The sequence below is a fragment of the Pithys albifrons genome, chromosome 5, assembly GCF_047495875.1.
Source record: "Pithys albifrons albifrons isolate INPA30051 chromosome 5, PitAlb_v1, whole genome shotgun sequence".
NCBI lineage: Eukaryota > Metazoa > Chordata > Aves > Passeriformes > Thamnophilidae > Pithys > Pithys albifrons.
The window spans coordinates 75,867,870-75,883,012 of record NC_092462.1 but is presented as its reverse complement, the minus strand read 5'-3'; the positions used below and the strand labels follow the sequence as shown (position 1 = coordinate 75,883,012).

General features: G+C 49.4%; 1 protein-coding gene across 4 annotated transcripts in view; it reads left to right on the top strand.

Moving 5' to 3' along the window:
- The window catches only part of ALMS1 (ALMS1 centrosome and basal body associated protein), a 55,842-nt gene extending 46,040 nt beyond the window's left edge, over positions 1-9,802 (top strand). For all 4 annotated transcript variants that reach the window (XM_071557087.1, XM_071557086.1, XM_071557084.1 and 1 more), the window contains exons 12-14: positions 126-189; positions 3,894-3,993; positions 9,336-9,802. In XM_071557087.1, the coding sequence (XP_071413188.1) occupies positions 126-189; positions 3,894-3,993; positions 9,336-9,380 (209 nt within the window). In that variant the 3' untranslated portion in view covers positions 9,381-9,802. The remainder of the gene's footprint in view (positions 1-125; positions 190-3,893; positions 3,994-9,335) is intronic.
- The last annotated feature ends 5,341 nt before the right edge of the window (positions 9,803-15,143 follow it).

Below are 15,143 nucleotides of genomic sequence, written 5' to 3'. Positions count from 1 at the left end.
AGCTTTTTATAAAAATTTCTGAAGAATCTCCACAAAGAGTTTTTATTTTATAAAGATGTTTCTGAGCCTGGAAAGGGCTCAGTGAATTGTTCACCATTCCCTGAACTTGGAATTTTTCCCTGCAGCTTTCCCAGCGGGAGAGAAAAGAAGAGCAATTCCCAAGAGTGAAATGGTTCAAAGATCCAAAAGGTAATTCCAAGGAGATTCCCCTTGGGAAGGGAAAGGGGCTGAAATCTTGGAATTGGGAGGGAAGGAAATCCAGAGGCTTTTTCACTGCAAAATCCAGAGGGGGGAATTCCAAGGGACGAAATCCCTTTGGAAAAGGGATTTCTGTGTCTAAACCTTTATATAGGAATAATCACTCCCAAAATCCAGAGGCTTTTCCCATGGAAAAAAAACACCTTGGGATGGATTTTGTGTCATTTGTCACTCAGATAATTCATGGATAAAGTGCCCAGTGAATGGAGCCTTTGGAATGTCTGTGCTCCAGAGGGAGAGGAATTCCAAGAGACCTTGGAAAAGGGATTTCTGTATCTAAACCTTCATACAGAAATCATGCCAAGGGGATCCAGAGGCTTTTCCCCATGGAAGGAAACACCTTGGGATGGATTTTGTGTCCTTTTTTCACTCAAATAATTCTTGTTTAAAGTGCCAGTGAATGGAGCCTTTGGAATGTCTGTGCTCCAGAGGGAGAGGAATTCCAAGAGACCTTGGAAAAGGGATTTCTGTATCTAAACCTTTATACAGAAATCATCACCCCAAGGGGATCCAGAGGCTTTTCCCCATGGAAGGAAACACCTTGGGATGAGTTTTGTGTCCTTTTTGACTCAGATAATTCATATTTAAAGTGCCCAGTGAATGGAGCCTTTGGAATGTCTGTGCTCCAGAGGGAGAGAAATTCCAACAGACTTTGGAAAAGGGATTTCTGTGTCTAAACCTTTATATAGGAATAATCACTCCCAAAATCCAGAGGCTTTTCCCATGGAAAAAAAACACCTTGGGATGAGTTTTGTGTCATTTGTCACTCAGATAATTCATGGATAAAGTGCCCAGTGAATGGAGCCTTTGGAATGTCTGTGCTCCAGACAGGGGGAAATTCCAACAGACCTTGGAAAAGGGATTTCTGTATCTAAACCTTTATACAGAAATCATCACTCCCAAAATCCAGAGGCTTTTCCCATGGAAAAAAACACCTTGGGATGAGTTTTGTGTCCTTTTTGACTCAAATAATTCATGTTTAAAGTGCCCACTGAATGGAGCCTTTGGAATGTCTGTGCTCCAGAGGGGGGGAAATTCCAAGAGAAAAAAACCTCTTTGGAAAAGGGATTCCTGTAATTAAACCTGAGTGGACCTTTATATAGAAAAAATCACTCCCAAAATCCAGAGGCTTTTCCCCATGGAAGGAAACACCTTGGGATGGATTTTGTGTCCTTTTTTCACTCAAATAATTCTTGTTTAAAGTGCCAGTGAATGGAGCCTTTGGAATGTCTGTGCTCCAGAGGGGGGGATATTCCAAGAGACCTTGGAAAAGGGATTTCTGTATTTAAACCTTCATACAGAAATCATCACTCCCAAAATCCAGAGGCTTTTCCCTTGGAAGGAAACACCTTGGGATGAGTTTTGTGTCCTTTTTGACTCAGATAATTCATATTTAAAGTGCCAGTGAATGGAGCCTTTGGAATGTCTGTGCTCCAGAGGGGGGGGAAATTCCAACAGACCTTGGAAAAGGGATTTCTGTATCTAAACCTTTATACAGAAATCATCATGCCAAGGGGATCCAGAGGCTTTTCCCATGGAAAGAAACATCTTGGGATGGATTTTGTGTCCTTTTTCCACTCAAATAATTCATGTATAAAGTGCCCAGTGAATGGAGCCTTTGGAATGTCTGTGCTCCAGAGGGAGAAATTCCAAGAGAAAATATCTCTTTGGAAAAGGGATTCCTGTAACTAAACCTGAGTGGAACTTTATATAGAAATCATCACTCCCAAAATCCAGAGGCTTTTCCCCATGGAAGGAAACACCTTGGGATGAGTTTTGTGTCCTTTTTTCACTCAAATAATTCATGTATAAAGTGCCCAGTGAATGGAGCCTTTGGAATGTCTGTGCTCCAGAAAGGGGGAAATTCCAAGAGAAAAGTCTCTTTGGAAAAGTAATTTCTGTGACTAATACAAATCATCACCCCAAGGGGATCCAGAGGCTTTTCCCATGGAAGGAAACACCTTGGGATGAGTTTTGTGTCCTTTTTTCACTCAAATAATTCATGTATGTTTGACTTGTCATCAGGAACTGCAGGGACAGGACACCGGGAATGGCTTCCCATTGAAAGAGGGGAAATTTAGGTGGGATATTGGGAAGGAATTCCTGGTTGGGAGGGTGGGCAGGCCCTGGCACAGGTTGGGCAGAGAAGCTGTGGCTGCCCCAGCCTTGGGAGTGTCCCAGGCCAGGTTGGACAGGGCTTGGAGGAACTTGGAATAGTGGGAGGTGTCCCTGCCCATGGCAGGGGTGGCACTGGATGGGCTTTAAGGTCCCTTCCAACCCAAACCATTCCATGATTCTGGAGCCCCTCTGGGCTGGAGCCAGGCTGGGAGAGCTGGGGGCTCACCTGGAGAAGAGAAGGCTCCAGGGACACCTGAGAGCCCCTGGCAGGGCCTGAAGGGGCTCCAGGAGAGCTGGAGAGGGACTGGGGACAAGGCCTGGAGGGACAGGACACAGGGAATGGCTTCCCAGTGGAAAAGGAGAGATTTGGGTGGGATATTGGGAGAAAATTCCTGACTGTGAGTTGGGCAGGCCCTGGCACAGGTTGGGCAGAGAAGCTGTGGCTGCCCCTGAATCCCTGGGAGTGTCCATGGCCAGGTTGGAGCACCCTGGGGTAGTTTATAAGGTGTCCCTGCCCATGGCAGGAGGTGGAATGAGATGATCTTCAAGGTTCCTTCCAACCCAAACTATTCTGGGATTCCATGACTAAGGAAAGATTTGTGGAAGCATCAACTCTGGAGAAGAAAAAATTTGGAAACATAATGAAAATACTGGAATTTTAAGGTGCCTAAATAGGCTCCATCAGGTAATTCCTGTGATAAAATCTTGATGAACACATCTCTGGGAATCAGCAGCACCAGCCTGGAAAACCCATGGAATTCTCCTGTACTGGAGATACTCAGGCTCTCCCTTTTGAGCTGAGTGATCAGATCAGCTGCACAATCATTTTAATATCACAAATATTGATTTTAGGAGGTGCTGCTTCCATGAGAGGGACATTCTGGACTGTGGGAATTTCCTGTCCCACAGCTGTGGATTCCACATTTTCCCTGTGGACCATCAGTAAAGTCCCAAACAGAGTTTCCAGGGAGCCTTTAACAGGATGTGAAGGTCCACTCAGGTTTAGTTACAAGAATCCCTTTTCCAAAGAGGTTTTTTTCTCGTGGAATTTCTCTCCCTCTGGAGCACAGACATTCCAAAGGCTCCATTCACTGGCACTTTAAACATGAATTATTTGAGTCTAAAGGGACACAAACTCATCCCAAGGTGTTTCCTTCCATGGGAAAAGCCTCTGGATTTTAGGAGTGATTGTTTCTATATAAAGTTCCACTCAGGTTTAGTTACAGGAATCCCTTTTCCAAAGGAATTTTGTCTTGGAATTTCCCCCTCTCTGGAGCACAGACATTCCAAAGGCTCCATTCACTGGGCACTTTATACATGAATTATTTGAGTCAAAAAAAAAAGGATAACAAAATAATTCCAAGGTGTTTTTTCCACAGGGGAAAAGCCTCTGGATTTTGGGGGTGATTATTTCTATATAAAGGTCCACTCAGGATACAACAGAGGATGCTTTTTTTCAATACCTGTAAATTCCAAATCACTTTTGATGCCTTTTTTTTAATTTATTTACCTCTCAGGATCTATGAGCAGCTCCCAGAGGTGAGGAAGAAGAGGGAGGAGGAGAAGAGGAGGCTGGAGTACAACTCCTACAGGCTGAAGGCACAGCTCTACAAGAAGGTGTGTGCTCTGCCCCCCTGGATACACCACAACACTCCAAGAAGTCACAAATCTGGAGAAATCCTTTCCAAGTGTGAATTTTGGGGTGTTATTTGGCAGTTTGGGGGGTCAGGCTGTGCTGGGGTTTAATTTAATCAAGGGCAGAGCAGACAAGCTGAGGAAAACATGGAATAGAATTCCCCTCCCTGGGCTAAAATCCTGAATTAAGCAGAGCAGCCCCTTTTGTCCTCTGAGAAGGACATTCCACAACTGACCATGCCTGAGCTTCACCTTTCTCTTGAGATTTACTAAGACCTGGTCATGGAATCATGGAATGGTTTGGGTTGGGAGAACCTTAAAGCCAATTCATTCCACCCCACACCTCCCACCAGCCCAGGGTGCTCCAGCCTGGCCTTGGACACTCCCAGGGCTGGGGCAGCCACAGCTTCTCTGCCCAACCTGTGCCAGGGCCTGCCCACCCTCCCAGCCAGGAATTCCTTCCCAATATTCCATCTGTCCCTGCCCTCTGGCAGTGGGAAGCCATTCCCTGTGTCCTGTCCCTCCAGGCCTTGTCCCCAGTCCCTCTCCAGCTCTCCTGGAGCCCCTTCAGGCCCTGCCAGGGGCTCTCAGGTGTCCCTGGAGCCTTCTCTTCTCCAGGTGACCCCCCCAGCTCTCTCAGCCTGGCTCCAGCCCAGAGGGACTCCAGAATTCTTTAATGGTTTGGTTTGGGAGGGACCTTAAAGCCCACCCAATGCCACCCCTGCCATGGGCAGGGACACCTCCCACTATTCCAAGTTCCTCCAAGCCCTGTCCAACCTGGCCTTGGACACTCCCAGGGATCCAGGGGCAGCCACAGCTTCTCTGGGAATTTCATCCCAGGGCCTCCCTGTCCTCCCAGCCAGCAATTCCTTCCCAATATCCCACCTATCCCTGCCCTCTGGCAGTGGGAAGCCATTCCCTGTGTCCTGTCCCTCCAGGCCTTGTCCCCAGTCCCTCTCCAGCTCTCCTGGAGACCCTTCAGGCCCTGCCAGGGGCTCTCAGGTGTCCCTGGAGCCTTCTCTTCTCCAGGTGACCCCCCAGCTCTCCCAGCCTGGCTCCAGCCCAGAGGGGCTCCAGAATTCTGGAATGGTTTGGTTTGGAAGGGACCTTAAAGCCCACCCAGTGCCACCCCTGCCATGGGCAGGGACACCTCCCACCAGCCCAGGGTGCTCCAAGCCCTGACCAACCTGGCCTTGGACACTCCCAGGGCTGGGGCAGCCACAGCTTCTCTGCCCAACCTGTGCCAAGGCCTGCCCACCCTCCCAGCCACCAATTCCTTCACAATATCCAACGTAAATTTCCCCTCTTTCAGTGGGAAGCCATTCCCCTTGTCCTGTCTCTCCAGTGCCTTAGAAATAGTCCCTCTCCATCTTTCTTGTGGCTCCTTCAGTCACTGCAAGGCCACCATTAGGTCACCCCAAGAGTTCCCTTCTCCAGGCTGGACAATCCCAGCTCTCCCAGCCTTTCCTCCCAGCAGAGCTGCCCCATCCCTCTGATCTGGATCCTCTGGACTTGCTCCAACAGCTCCTCCTCTCCTGGGGACCTGAAAGATGAGGAAAAACACTTTGTAGCACCAACACTGAGGTTCTGTCTTGCTTATGTCACTTTTTGGGATTGCCCCCCTTTCCTGGCTGAATTTTCCTGCCAGAGCTGGAATAATTGGCTCAGTTATTTGGTGGGAACAGCAGGGATTGGATTTTAAAAGGTCAGGGCTTGTACCTCAGTGTGTTATCCAGGATCCCTTCCTGCTCTGGTTGTGGGTATTCCCCACCAGGAGGACTTGGATTTGGTGTTCTCAGGTTGTGGGTGTGTCTATCTGGACTTCAGCAAGGCCTTTGGCACTGTCTCCCATAATATACTCCTGGAAAAGCTGGTAGCCCATGGCTTGGACAGGTGTACCCTCTGCTGGGTCAGGAGCTGCCTGGAGGGCCCAGAGAGTGCTGGTGAACGGGGCTGCATCCAGCGGTCACCAGTGGTGTCCCCAGGGGTCTGTGTTGGGGCCAGTCCTGTTTAACATCTTTAGTGATGATTTAGATGAGGGGATTGAGTCCATCAGCAGCAAATTTGCTGCTGACACCAAGTTGGGAGGGAGTGTCGACCTGCTGGAAGGCAGGAGGGCTCTGCAGAGGGATCTGGAGAGACTGGAGAGATGGGCTGATTGCAATGGGATGGAGTTCAACAAGGCCAAGTGCAGGTCCTGCCCTTTGGCCACCCCAACCCCCTGCAGCGCTCCAGGCTGGGCACAGAGTGGCTGGAGAGCAGCCAGGCAGAGGGACCTGGGGGGACTGAGGGACAGGAAGCTCAACAGGAGCCAACAGTGTGCCCAGGTGGCCAAGAAGGCCAAGATCCAAGGATCCAGGGATCCAAGGATCTCTCTGGGGCTGGTGTGGAGCAGCAGGTCAGGGCTCTGGAGCAGAACTGGCTCTTGGATTAATTCCTGTCACCTGGAGGAGCCCGTTGTGCCCCACAGAAACCCAGCAGGGGACAATTCCTTTGGGATGTATCCAGGGAAAGCCTGGGAAGGGAGAGGGAGGGGCAATCAGGTGTGTGTGGGGGCAGTAGTGGAGTATTCCCTGCCTGCCAGTGCCATCCCCTGCCCTAAAATCATAAATCGTGTAATAATTTGGGTTGGAAAAGCCCTCCCAGATCATCAAGTCCAACCCTTGGTCCAACTCCAGTCCCTTTACCAGATCATGGCACTCAGTGCCACGGCCAAGCTCAGCTGAAAAACCTCCAGGGGTGAGGAATCCACCCCCTCTCTGGGCAGCCCATTCCAATCCCTGAGCACTCTCTCTGCAAAGAAGTTTTTGCTGCTCTCCAACTTCAATTTCCCCTGGCAGAGCTTGAGCCCATCGTGCCCCCTTGTCCTATCGCTGAGTGCCTGGGAGAAGAGACCAACCCCCACCTGGCCACAACTTCCCTTCAGGCAGTTCCAGACAGTGCTGAGGTCACCTCTGAGCCTCCTCTTCTCCAGGCTGAACACCCCCAGCTCCCTCAGCCTCTTCCATCATAAATCATGGAATCATTTGGGTTGGAAAAGCCTTCTGAGATCATCCAGTCCAACCATCCCCCAGCACTGCCAAAGCCACCACTGACCATGTCCCCAAGTGCCACATCCACAGGGATGTCAAATCCCTCCAGGGATGGGGATCCTCCCCTGCCCTGGGCAGCTGTGCCAGGGCTGGACAGGCCTTTCCATGGAGGAATATTCCCAATATCCCACCTGCCCCTGCCCTGCCCCAGCCTGAGGTTGTTCCCTCTCCTCCTGTCCCTGTTCCTGGAGCAGAGCCCGACCCTCCCCAACTCCCCCCTCCTTCCAAGGAATTTTAGGGATCCAGAAGGTCCCCCCTGAGCCTCCTTTTTTCCAGGCTGAGCCCCCCCAGCTTCCCCAGCCCAGCTGTGGAATTCTCCAGCATTCCAGACTCTCTTCCATGGCCTTGAGGGCTCACAGGGGGGTGATTAAAATTTGGGAAAGAAATCAGTGCATTAATTAATCTCATCCCACCCCTGCCATGGGCAGGGACACCTCCCACCAGCCCAGGTGGCTCCAAGCCCTGTCCAGCCTGGCCTTGGGACACTCCCAGGGAGTGACAATCTCAAGGTCTGGGTTGAGGGATGAGATGAAACTGAGATACATTTTTGGCTCAAAATAAGGTTCTAATTTAGGGAAGAAATTTGAAAATAAATACATTTTATTGAGAATATATCTGAATAAAATTGGCTGCCTTTTTGTAAAGCCCAAGTGAAAATATTCCTCCAGGACACCTGGGAATTAAGGGCTGTCAGGGCTTGTTTTAAGGGATTTTTATGACAATTTGGGGCTCAGAGGGAGGTGAAGAGACAATAAAAACTAATTTTGTTGGCACTGAGTGAAAATGGGCTCACACAGAACTGGAAACATGAGAATTCCTGGGCTGAAAAGTGACTCAGGGCTGCCCAGACATCCCTAATTTGGGAAATTTTTGAATAATTATCTTTATTTGGATAGCAAAGTTATTTTTCTCAGAGGATGCAGGTGGAGCTGGGCTGATGCTCCACCCCAGAATCCCTTTGCTTTTTTATTTTTAATTTCAAACAGAGCATAAAATCATCCCATTGTGCTCAGGGAATGGTGTCTGGCCTTTAATTTGGGAAACTGTAGAGTGGAAACAGCTTCCTGATCATAACAGAAATCAGAACCTTTTCATCCCCAGTGAAGGGAAAATGGATTTCTCTGGGTTGATCAGATGCAAATTCATTCCATAACTGAGGCTTTTCCATTAGAGGGAGTGAGTTTGTGTTTTTTATAAATATGGAACATGGGAGGAACCTCCAGAAATGGGGTAACAATTAAAAAAGAAAAGCAGAATTAGCACTGAGGAAGAATTATTTTATTTAAGGATGGGACTTTCGAGCCTAAGTAAGAAAAGGACCACAAGGTGTCACTGCCCCAAAGGGAAAAACACATTTTGTGGAGTGGGAAACAACTTCCCATCAGACTTGGAAGGGTTTGGGAGCTCTGAGGACTCAGGGGAGGTGGAAAGGGGGGAAATGTTGTGGAATTCCAGCCTGGTTGGGGTTGGAAGGGCCCTCAAAGCCCATCCAGTTCCTCCTCCTGCCCTGGGGTTACTCACAAAGTGTTTGGCTTTGCTTTGCTTTGGTTCTTTAAAATCCATTCCTGGTTATTTGGGGAGGATTTTTAAGTGAGTTTTCACCTTCATTTTCAGGCAGTTCAGGATTGAATGTCCAAACTTTCCTCTCCTCCCCTTCAGTCCCAGCTCATCCCTCCCATCACACTCCTAATTTATCCCATTGTTTGGTGTAGAAAAACATTTTCTGTCCCTTCCACTGCCCTTGGTGCTCTTCTCTGTGACTCTCCCAGTATTCCTAAAAACATCAGAAATTTGGGATTCCCAGGAGTTTGGAATCATCAAGCAAAGGGGAGGCACCATCATGGTTATTAAGGGAACAACCTGCCACCTCATTCCAAGATATTTTCCCACTCTTTAGGCTTGTTCCTCACCATTCCCACAGCAGCCAGCATGGGATTATCCTGGTTTTTTTCATGGCAATGAGTGAGAATTTTAGGCTGCTTTAAGTGTCCTAAAAAGTGTCAATAAATACCCATTTTATTGTGTTTATTTACCAGGTTGGAGCATCCTGATCTAATGGAAGTTGTCCCATGACAGAGTGTTGGACTAGATGGTCTTGAAGGTCCTTTCCAACCCAAACCATTCCTTGATTCCATGATATTCTGCTCAAAAAACTCATTAATATCTTCCAGCTCAGCATTTGGAATTATTTAAGGATCCAACCTCACCTCTGTCCCTTTGTTTTCCTTGCAGAAAATCACCAACCACGTCCTGGGCAAGAAGGTGCCTTGGAGCTGATGGAACAATCCCTGGGATGGTGCAGCCCAAAGGAGAACATGATGTGGGAAAGCAAATGCAGCAAATGCTTCCACAGCTCCACTTTTATGGTGTTTGGGTCCCTTTTGTGCTCAGCTGATCTTGCCCTGTCAAAGAATCAAAGATTTGGGATCAATGTCAAGGCTTTTCAAGGAATGCCTCAGGTTTTGGTAGTGGTTTGATGCACTCCCAAAGTAAACAAAACTTGGGAAAAAAAAAAAAACTTGGTTCATGATCTATTTGTAGCTCCCTGATTGGAGTAGAAGTTTTTTATATTTATTTTCAACTGGTTTTAACGATGATTTATTTTTTTTAAATCTTATTTTTGTAATTCTTCTCTTAGAGGAAATTTCCTTGTCCTGTTTTGTACTGCAAAGAAGCCTCAATAAAACCCAGGAGTTGTAGCTGAGTGTGATCCAGGTGGGGCTGATCAGGGACAGTTTGGATGAGCTGGGGAATTTTCAAGCCTTTCCTGGGACAATCCCCTTCACTTCATGAGATGGTTGTGCCTTTAATCAGCATCATTTGAAAGATGAACTGCAGATCTTGTGGTCCTTGGTGATAAAAATCTGAGTTTCTGTTTGATTTGCCTGTTGCTGTGGAGTTCAGAGATGGATAAACAAGCAAAAGGAGGGCAAGGTGGGGGTGGGGGTGGTTTCCTTTTTTCTTGGTATTTTGTTTCAAGGAGCAGTTTGAAGAAAACACCCAATTCTGTGCAAGGTGTGGCACAACCCAGAGATTGAGGGCTCTGGGAGGACCTTCCAGGGCCTGAAGGGGCTCCAGGAGAGCTGGAGAGGGACTGGGGACAAGGCCTGGAGGGACAGGACACAGGGAATGGCTTCCCACTGCCAGAGGACAGGGATGGGTGGCAGGACATGGGCTGAAGCTGCACCAGGGGAGGGGCAGGTTGGACATGAGGAAGAATTTCCTCACAGAAAGGGGGGTTGGGCATTGGAAGGAGCTGCCCAGGGAGGTGGTGGAGTCCCATCCCTGGAGGTGTCCAAGGAAAGGCTGGAGGTGGCACTTGGTGCCATGGGCTGGTCTCCAAGGTTGTGTTTGGCCACAAGTTGGACTCGATGATCTTGGAGGTCTTTTTCAACCCAAATAATCCTGTGAGATGGAAGATTAAAGAGAAATCCTTGGCCAGGAGGGTGGGCAGGCCCTGGCACAGGTTGGGCAGAGAAGCTGTGGCTGCCCCTGGATCCCTGGGAGTGTCCAAGGGCAGGTTGGACAGGGCTTGGAGCACCCTGGGCTGGTGGGAGGTGTCCCTTGCAATGAGATGGTCCTTAAGGTCCCTTCCAACTCAAGAGTTTTCCAGTTCCCAACATGTTTTTTGACCTGTCCTATATCAAAACTAGCGTGGCCAGCAGGCCCAGGGCAGTGACCCTTCCCCTGGACTCTGCCTTGGGGAGGCCACACCTTGAGTGTTGTGTTCAGTTCTGGGCCCCTCAGTTGAGGAAAGAGATTGAGGGGCTGGAGCGGGACCAGAGAAGAGCAACGAGGCTGGAGAAGGGACTGGATGTGGCACTGAGTGTCCTCTGAAACACCTCCAGGGACAGAGAATCCACCATGTCTTGATCCAACCCCACTGTGATCACCAGCCCAGGGCACAGAGTGCCAGAGTGATCCCAGTGGGGTTGGATCAAGGGTTGGACTTGATGATCTCAGAGGTCTCTTCCAACCCAAGTGAGAAGAGAAGAGCAACGAGACTGGAGAAGGGAGTGGAGCACAAGTGCTGTGGGGAGAGGCTGAGGGAGCTGGGGGTGTTCAGCCTGGAGAAGAGGAGGCTCAGAGGTGACCTCAGCACTGTCTGGAACTGCCTGAAGGGAAGTTGTGGCCAGGTGGGGGTTGGTCTCTTCTCCCAGGCACTCAGCAATAGGACAAGGGGGCACGATGGGCTCAAGCTCTGCCAGGGGAAATTGAAGTTGGAGAGCAGCAAAAACTTCTTTGCAGAGAGAGTGCTCAGGGATTGGAATGGGCTGCCCAGAGAGGGGGTGGATTCCCCATCCCTGGAGGTTTTTCAGCTGAGCTTGGCCGTGGCACTGAGTGCCATGATCTGGTAAAGGGACTGGAGTTGGACCAAGGGTTGGACTTGATGATCTGGGAGGTCTTTTCCAACTTAATCGATTCCAGGATTCTGTAATTCTGTGATCACAGACTCTGAGAATGGTTTGGTTCAAAGGGACCTTAAAGCCCATCTCATTCCACCCCCACCATGGGCAGGGACACCTTCCACCAGCCCAGGTTGCTCCAAGTCTCATCCAACCTTGCCTTGGACTTGAATTTGCTCTTCCCCCACCTTCTCCTTGGGATCTGTTTTGATCCAAGTTGTTGCTTTGCCTTTGGGAGTCTCTTCTGGGGTTGGAGAGCAGCTTCCCATGTTCCTGGACAAAGGTGCCGAGCCCTGGAGGTGCTGAGCTCCCTCCTGGATTCCCTGGATCCTGCAGGTGCTGAGCTCCCTCCTGGTTTCCCTGGAACCTGCAGGTGCTGAGCTCCCTCCTGGTTTCCCTGGAACCTGCAGGTGCTGAGCTCCCTCCTGGATTCCCTGGATCCTGCAGGTGCTGAGCTCCCACTTGGATTCCCTGGAACCTGCAGGTGCTGAGCTCCCTCCTGGATTCCCTGGATCCTGCAGGTGCTGAGCTCCCTCCTGGATTCCCTGGAACCTGCAGGTGCTGAGCTCCCTCCTGGATTCCCTGGATCCTGCAGGTGCTGAGCTCCCACTTGGATTCCCTGGAACCTGCAGGTGCTGAGCTCCCTCCTGGATTCCCTGGATCCTGCAGGTGCTGAGCTCCCTCCTGGATTCCCTGGAACCTGCAGGTGCTGAGCTCCCTCCTGGATTCCCTGGATCCTGCAGGTGCTGAGCTCCCACTTGGATTCCCTGGAACCTGCAGGTGCTGAGCTCCCTCCTGGATTCCCTGGAACCTGCAGGTGCTGAGCTCCCTCCTGGATTCCCTGATGCACAAAGGGACAGATTTATTCCTTGGAATGGGAATTTGGGGTGACTTGGAGTCCTGGCACCATCTTGCCTCACTTGAAGCTTCTTTAAGGCCAATCAGCTCCTTAATTCTGCTTTTAACTCTGAAATGAGGAAAAAAAATCAAGGGAGCTTAAGGGCTTTGATGATGGAAAAGCTTTCTGGGATCAAGTCCAAGCATTCCCAGCACTGCCAAGGCCACCATTGCCCATGTCCTCAAGTGGCACATCCACAGGGATTTTAAATCCCTCCAGGGGTGGGGACTCCACCAGTGGCTTGGGCAGCTGTGCCAGGGCTGGACAACCCTTGGGGTGATGAAATTTTCCTCCAGAATTGATTTGGGGGAAGTGTTCCCATCCATCCTTCCCCTGGTTTCTCCATGAGGGACCCCAGAGAAGCTGAGTCACCCCATTCCACTGCCATTCCCTGTCCCAGGCAGAGCATCCAGTGTTTACAGAAGGAGACTCTTGACATTTGGAATCACTTCCAACATGCCAAACTTCTTGCCAAAAACTCAGGAAATTATGCTTGGATTGTGTCGATTCCCTTCTTAACCCACACCAAGAATTTTAGGGCAAGTTCTGCAAATCTCTGGGAGCTCAGCGAGGGCAGAGCTGATTCTTTGGAACCCCATTGGAGCAGACTTTGGGTTTGAAGTTCTTCAGGGATGTTCTCTGATCCCCATCACCCCTCCCAGGGCTTGTTGTGCTCCACAGGTGGGTCGTCCACAACCTCAACTCCAGGTGGGAGATGTGGTGGATGAGGTGGACAAGGCAAGGAAATAGAGGTAGAAAAATCCACCTTAAGCTTTGAAAGTTTATTTTAAAATAAGAGGCTCTTTTGTCCCTTTGGAAGCACCTTCCATTTCCTCTTCCATGCCCATTTCCACAAGTCCTTCCTTTTGTGCTGTAAATTCCATCCTGAGCGACTCAATCCTGATCCTTTGAGAGTAACATGGTCAGTCCTCTGGTTCTTTGTGAGAGTTTTTGGAGTCCTCTCCATGGACAGCCACTCTCTAACTGCTTTGGATGATTTTGGAATTCTTTCCATGGAGAATCCCTCTCACATCAGGCACTTCTGGGACTTGAGTGGATATTGGGGCATATTCTCTTCTTGGTAATGAAAGAATTCCTTGGAAATCTGTCCCAACAAGGATGTAGAAACAGAATTGAAGGGCCCAATTTCCTTGGAAAAGGAAGTTCCTCACAGAATTCACTCATGTTGCCATGGCCTGGTCCAGCATGGGTGGCTGCTGGAGGACTTCCCAGAGGGATTTCTCTTGGCAGAGTGTCATGGGAGAGACTTTGAAGAGGAGGAGACAAGGAAGGATTTGTCCTGTGCAAAAGCAGGTGGGGAAATCCTTTTCCAGAATTCCAGTATGGTTTGGGTTAAAGGGACCTCCTTTTACAGAATTCCAGTATGGTTTGGGTGGGAAGGGACCTCCTTTTCCAGAATTCCAGTATGGTTTGGGTTAAAGGGACCTCCTTTTCCAGAATTCCAGTATGGTTTGGGTGGGAAGGGACCTCCTTTTCCAGAATTCCAGTATGGTTTGGGTTAAAGGGACCTCCTTTTCCAGAATTCCAGTATGGTTTGGGTTAAAGGGACCTCCTTTTCCAGAATTCCAGTGTGGTTTGGGTTAAAGGGACCTCCTTTTCCAGAATTCCAGTATGGTTTGGGTTAAAGGGACCTCCTTTTCCAGAATTCCAGTATGGTTTGGGTTAAAGGGACCTCCTTTTCCAGAATTCCAGTATAGTTTGGGTGGGAAGGGACCTCTTTTTCCAGAATTCCAGTGGGGTTTGGGTTAAAGGGACCTCCTTTTCCAGAATTCCAGTAGGGTTTGGGTTAAAGGAACCTCCTTCCTTTTCCAGAATTCCAGTAGGGTTTGGGATAAAGGGACCTCCTTTTCCAGAATTCCAGTATGGTTTGGGTTAAAGGGACCTCCTTTTCCAGAATTCCAGTATGGTTTGGGTGGGAAGGGACCTCCTTTTCCAGAATTCCAGTATAGTTTGGGTGGGAAGGGACCTCCTTTTCCAGAATTCCAATATGGTTTGGGTGAGAAGGGACCTTCTTTTACAGAATTCCAGTATGGTTTGGGTTAAAGGGACCTCCTTTTCCAGAATTCCAGTATGGCTTGGGTGGGAAGGGACCTCCTTTTCCAGAATTCCAGTATGGTTTGGGTTAAAGGGACCTCCTTTTCCAGAATTCCAGTATGGTTTGGGTTAAAGGGACCTCCTTTTCCAGAATTCCAGTATGGTTTGGGTGAGAAGGGACCTCTGGGACCATCTAATTCCAACCCCCTTCCTTGGACATCTGAAATTAGATGGATTTTAGACCTCATATCAGACCTCCCATAACTCCACTGAACTTTTCCATATCCTGATTTATAATTCCCTTTTCCTGCAACAACTCCCTGATGCTGACATGACTTCCTGGCTGGCTCTTGATTCATCCACATCCAACTTTAATCCAGAAAAGCAGATCTTGATAAATTGTTTCCTTTGCTGCGTTTCCAACCCGGGGACTGTTCCCTCCGGCTGAAACCACGGGACAGTCCTGGATTTGGGGTGGGAATCCTTCCTGAGTGCTGGAAATGGGAAAGGCACGACTCTTTCACACGAGCAGGGCTGCAAGTCAAGCTTTTATTGCTGTTCCTGTCCCTCCATCAGCAGATAAACTGAGTTGCCCTGGCCTGGCGGGCGGGGATCGACCCCGGCGTGACAAATGGAACCCTGGTGATGAATGTGCTCCTGGAAGGCACCCAAATTCCATGG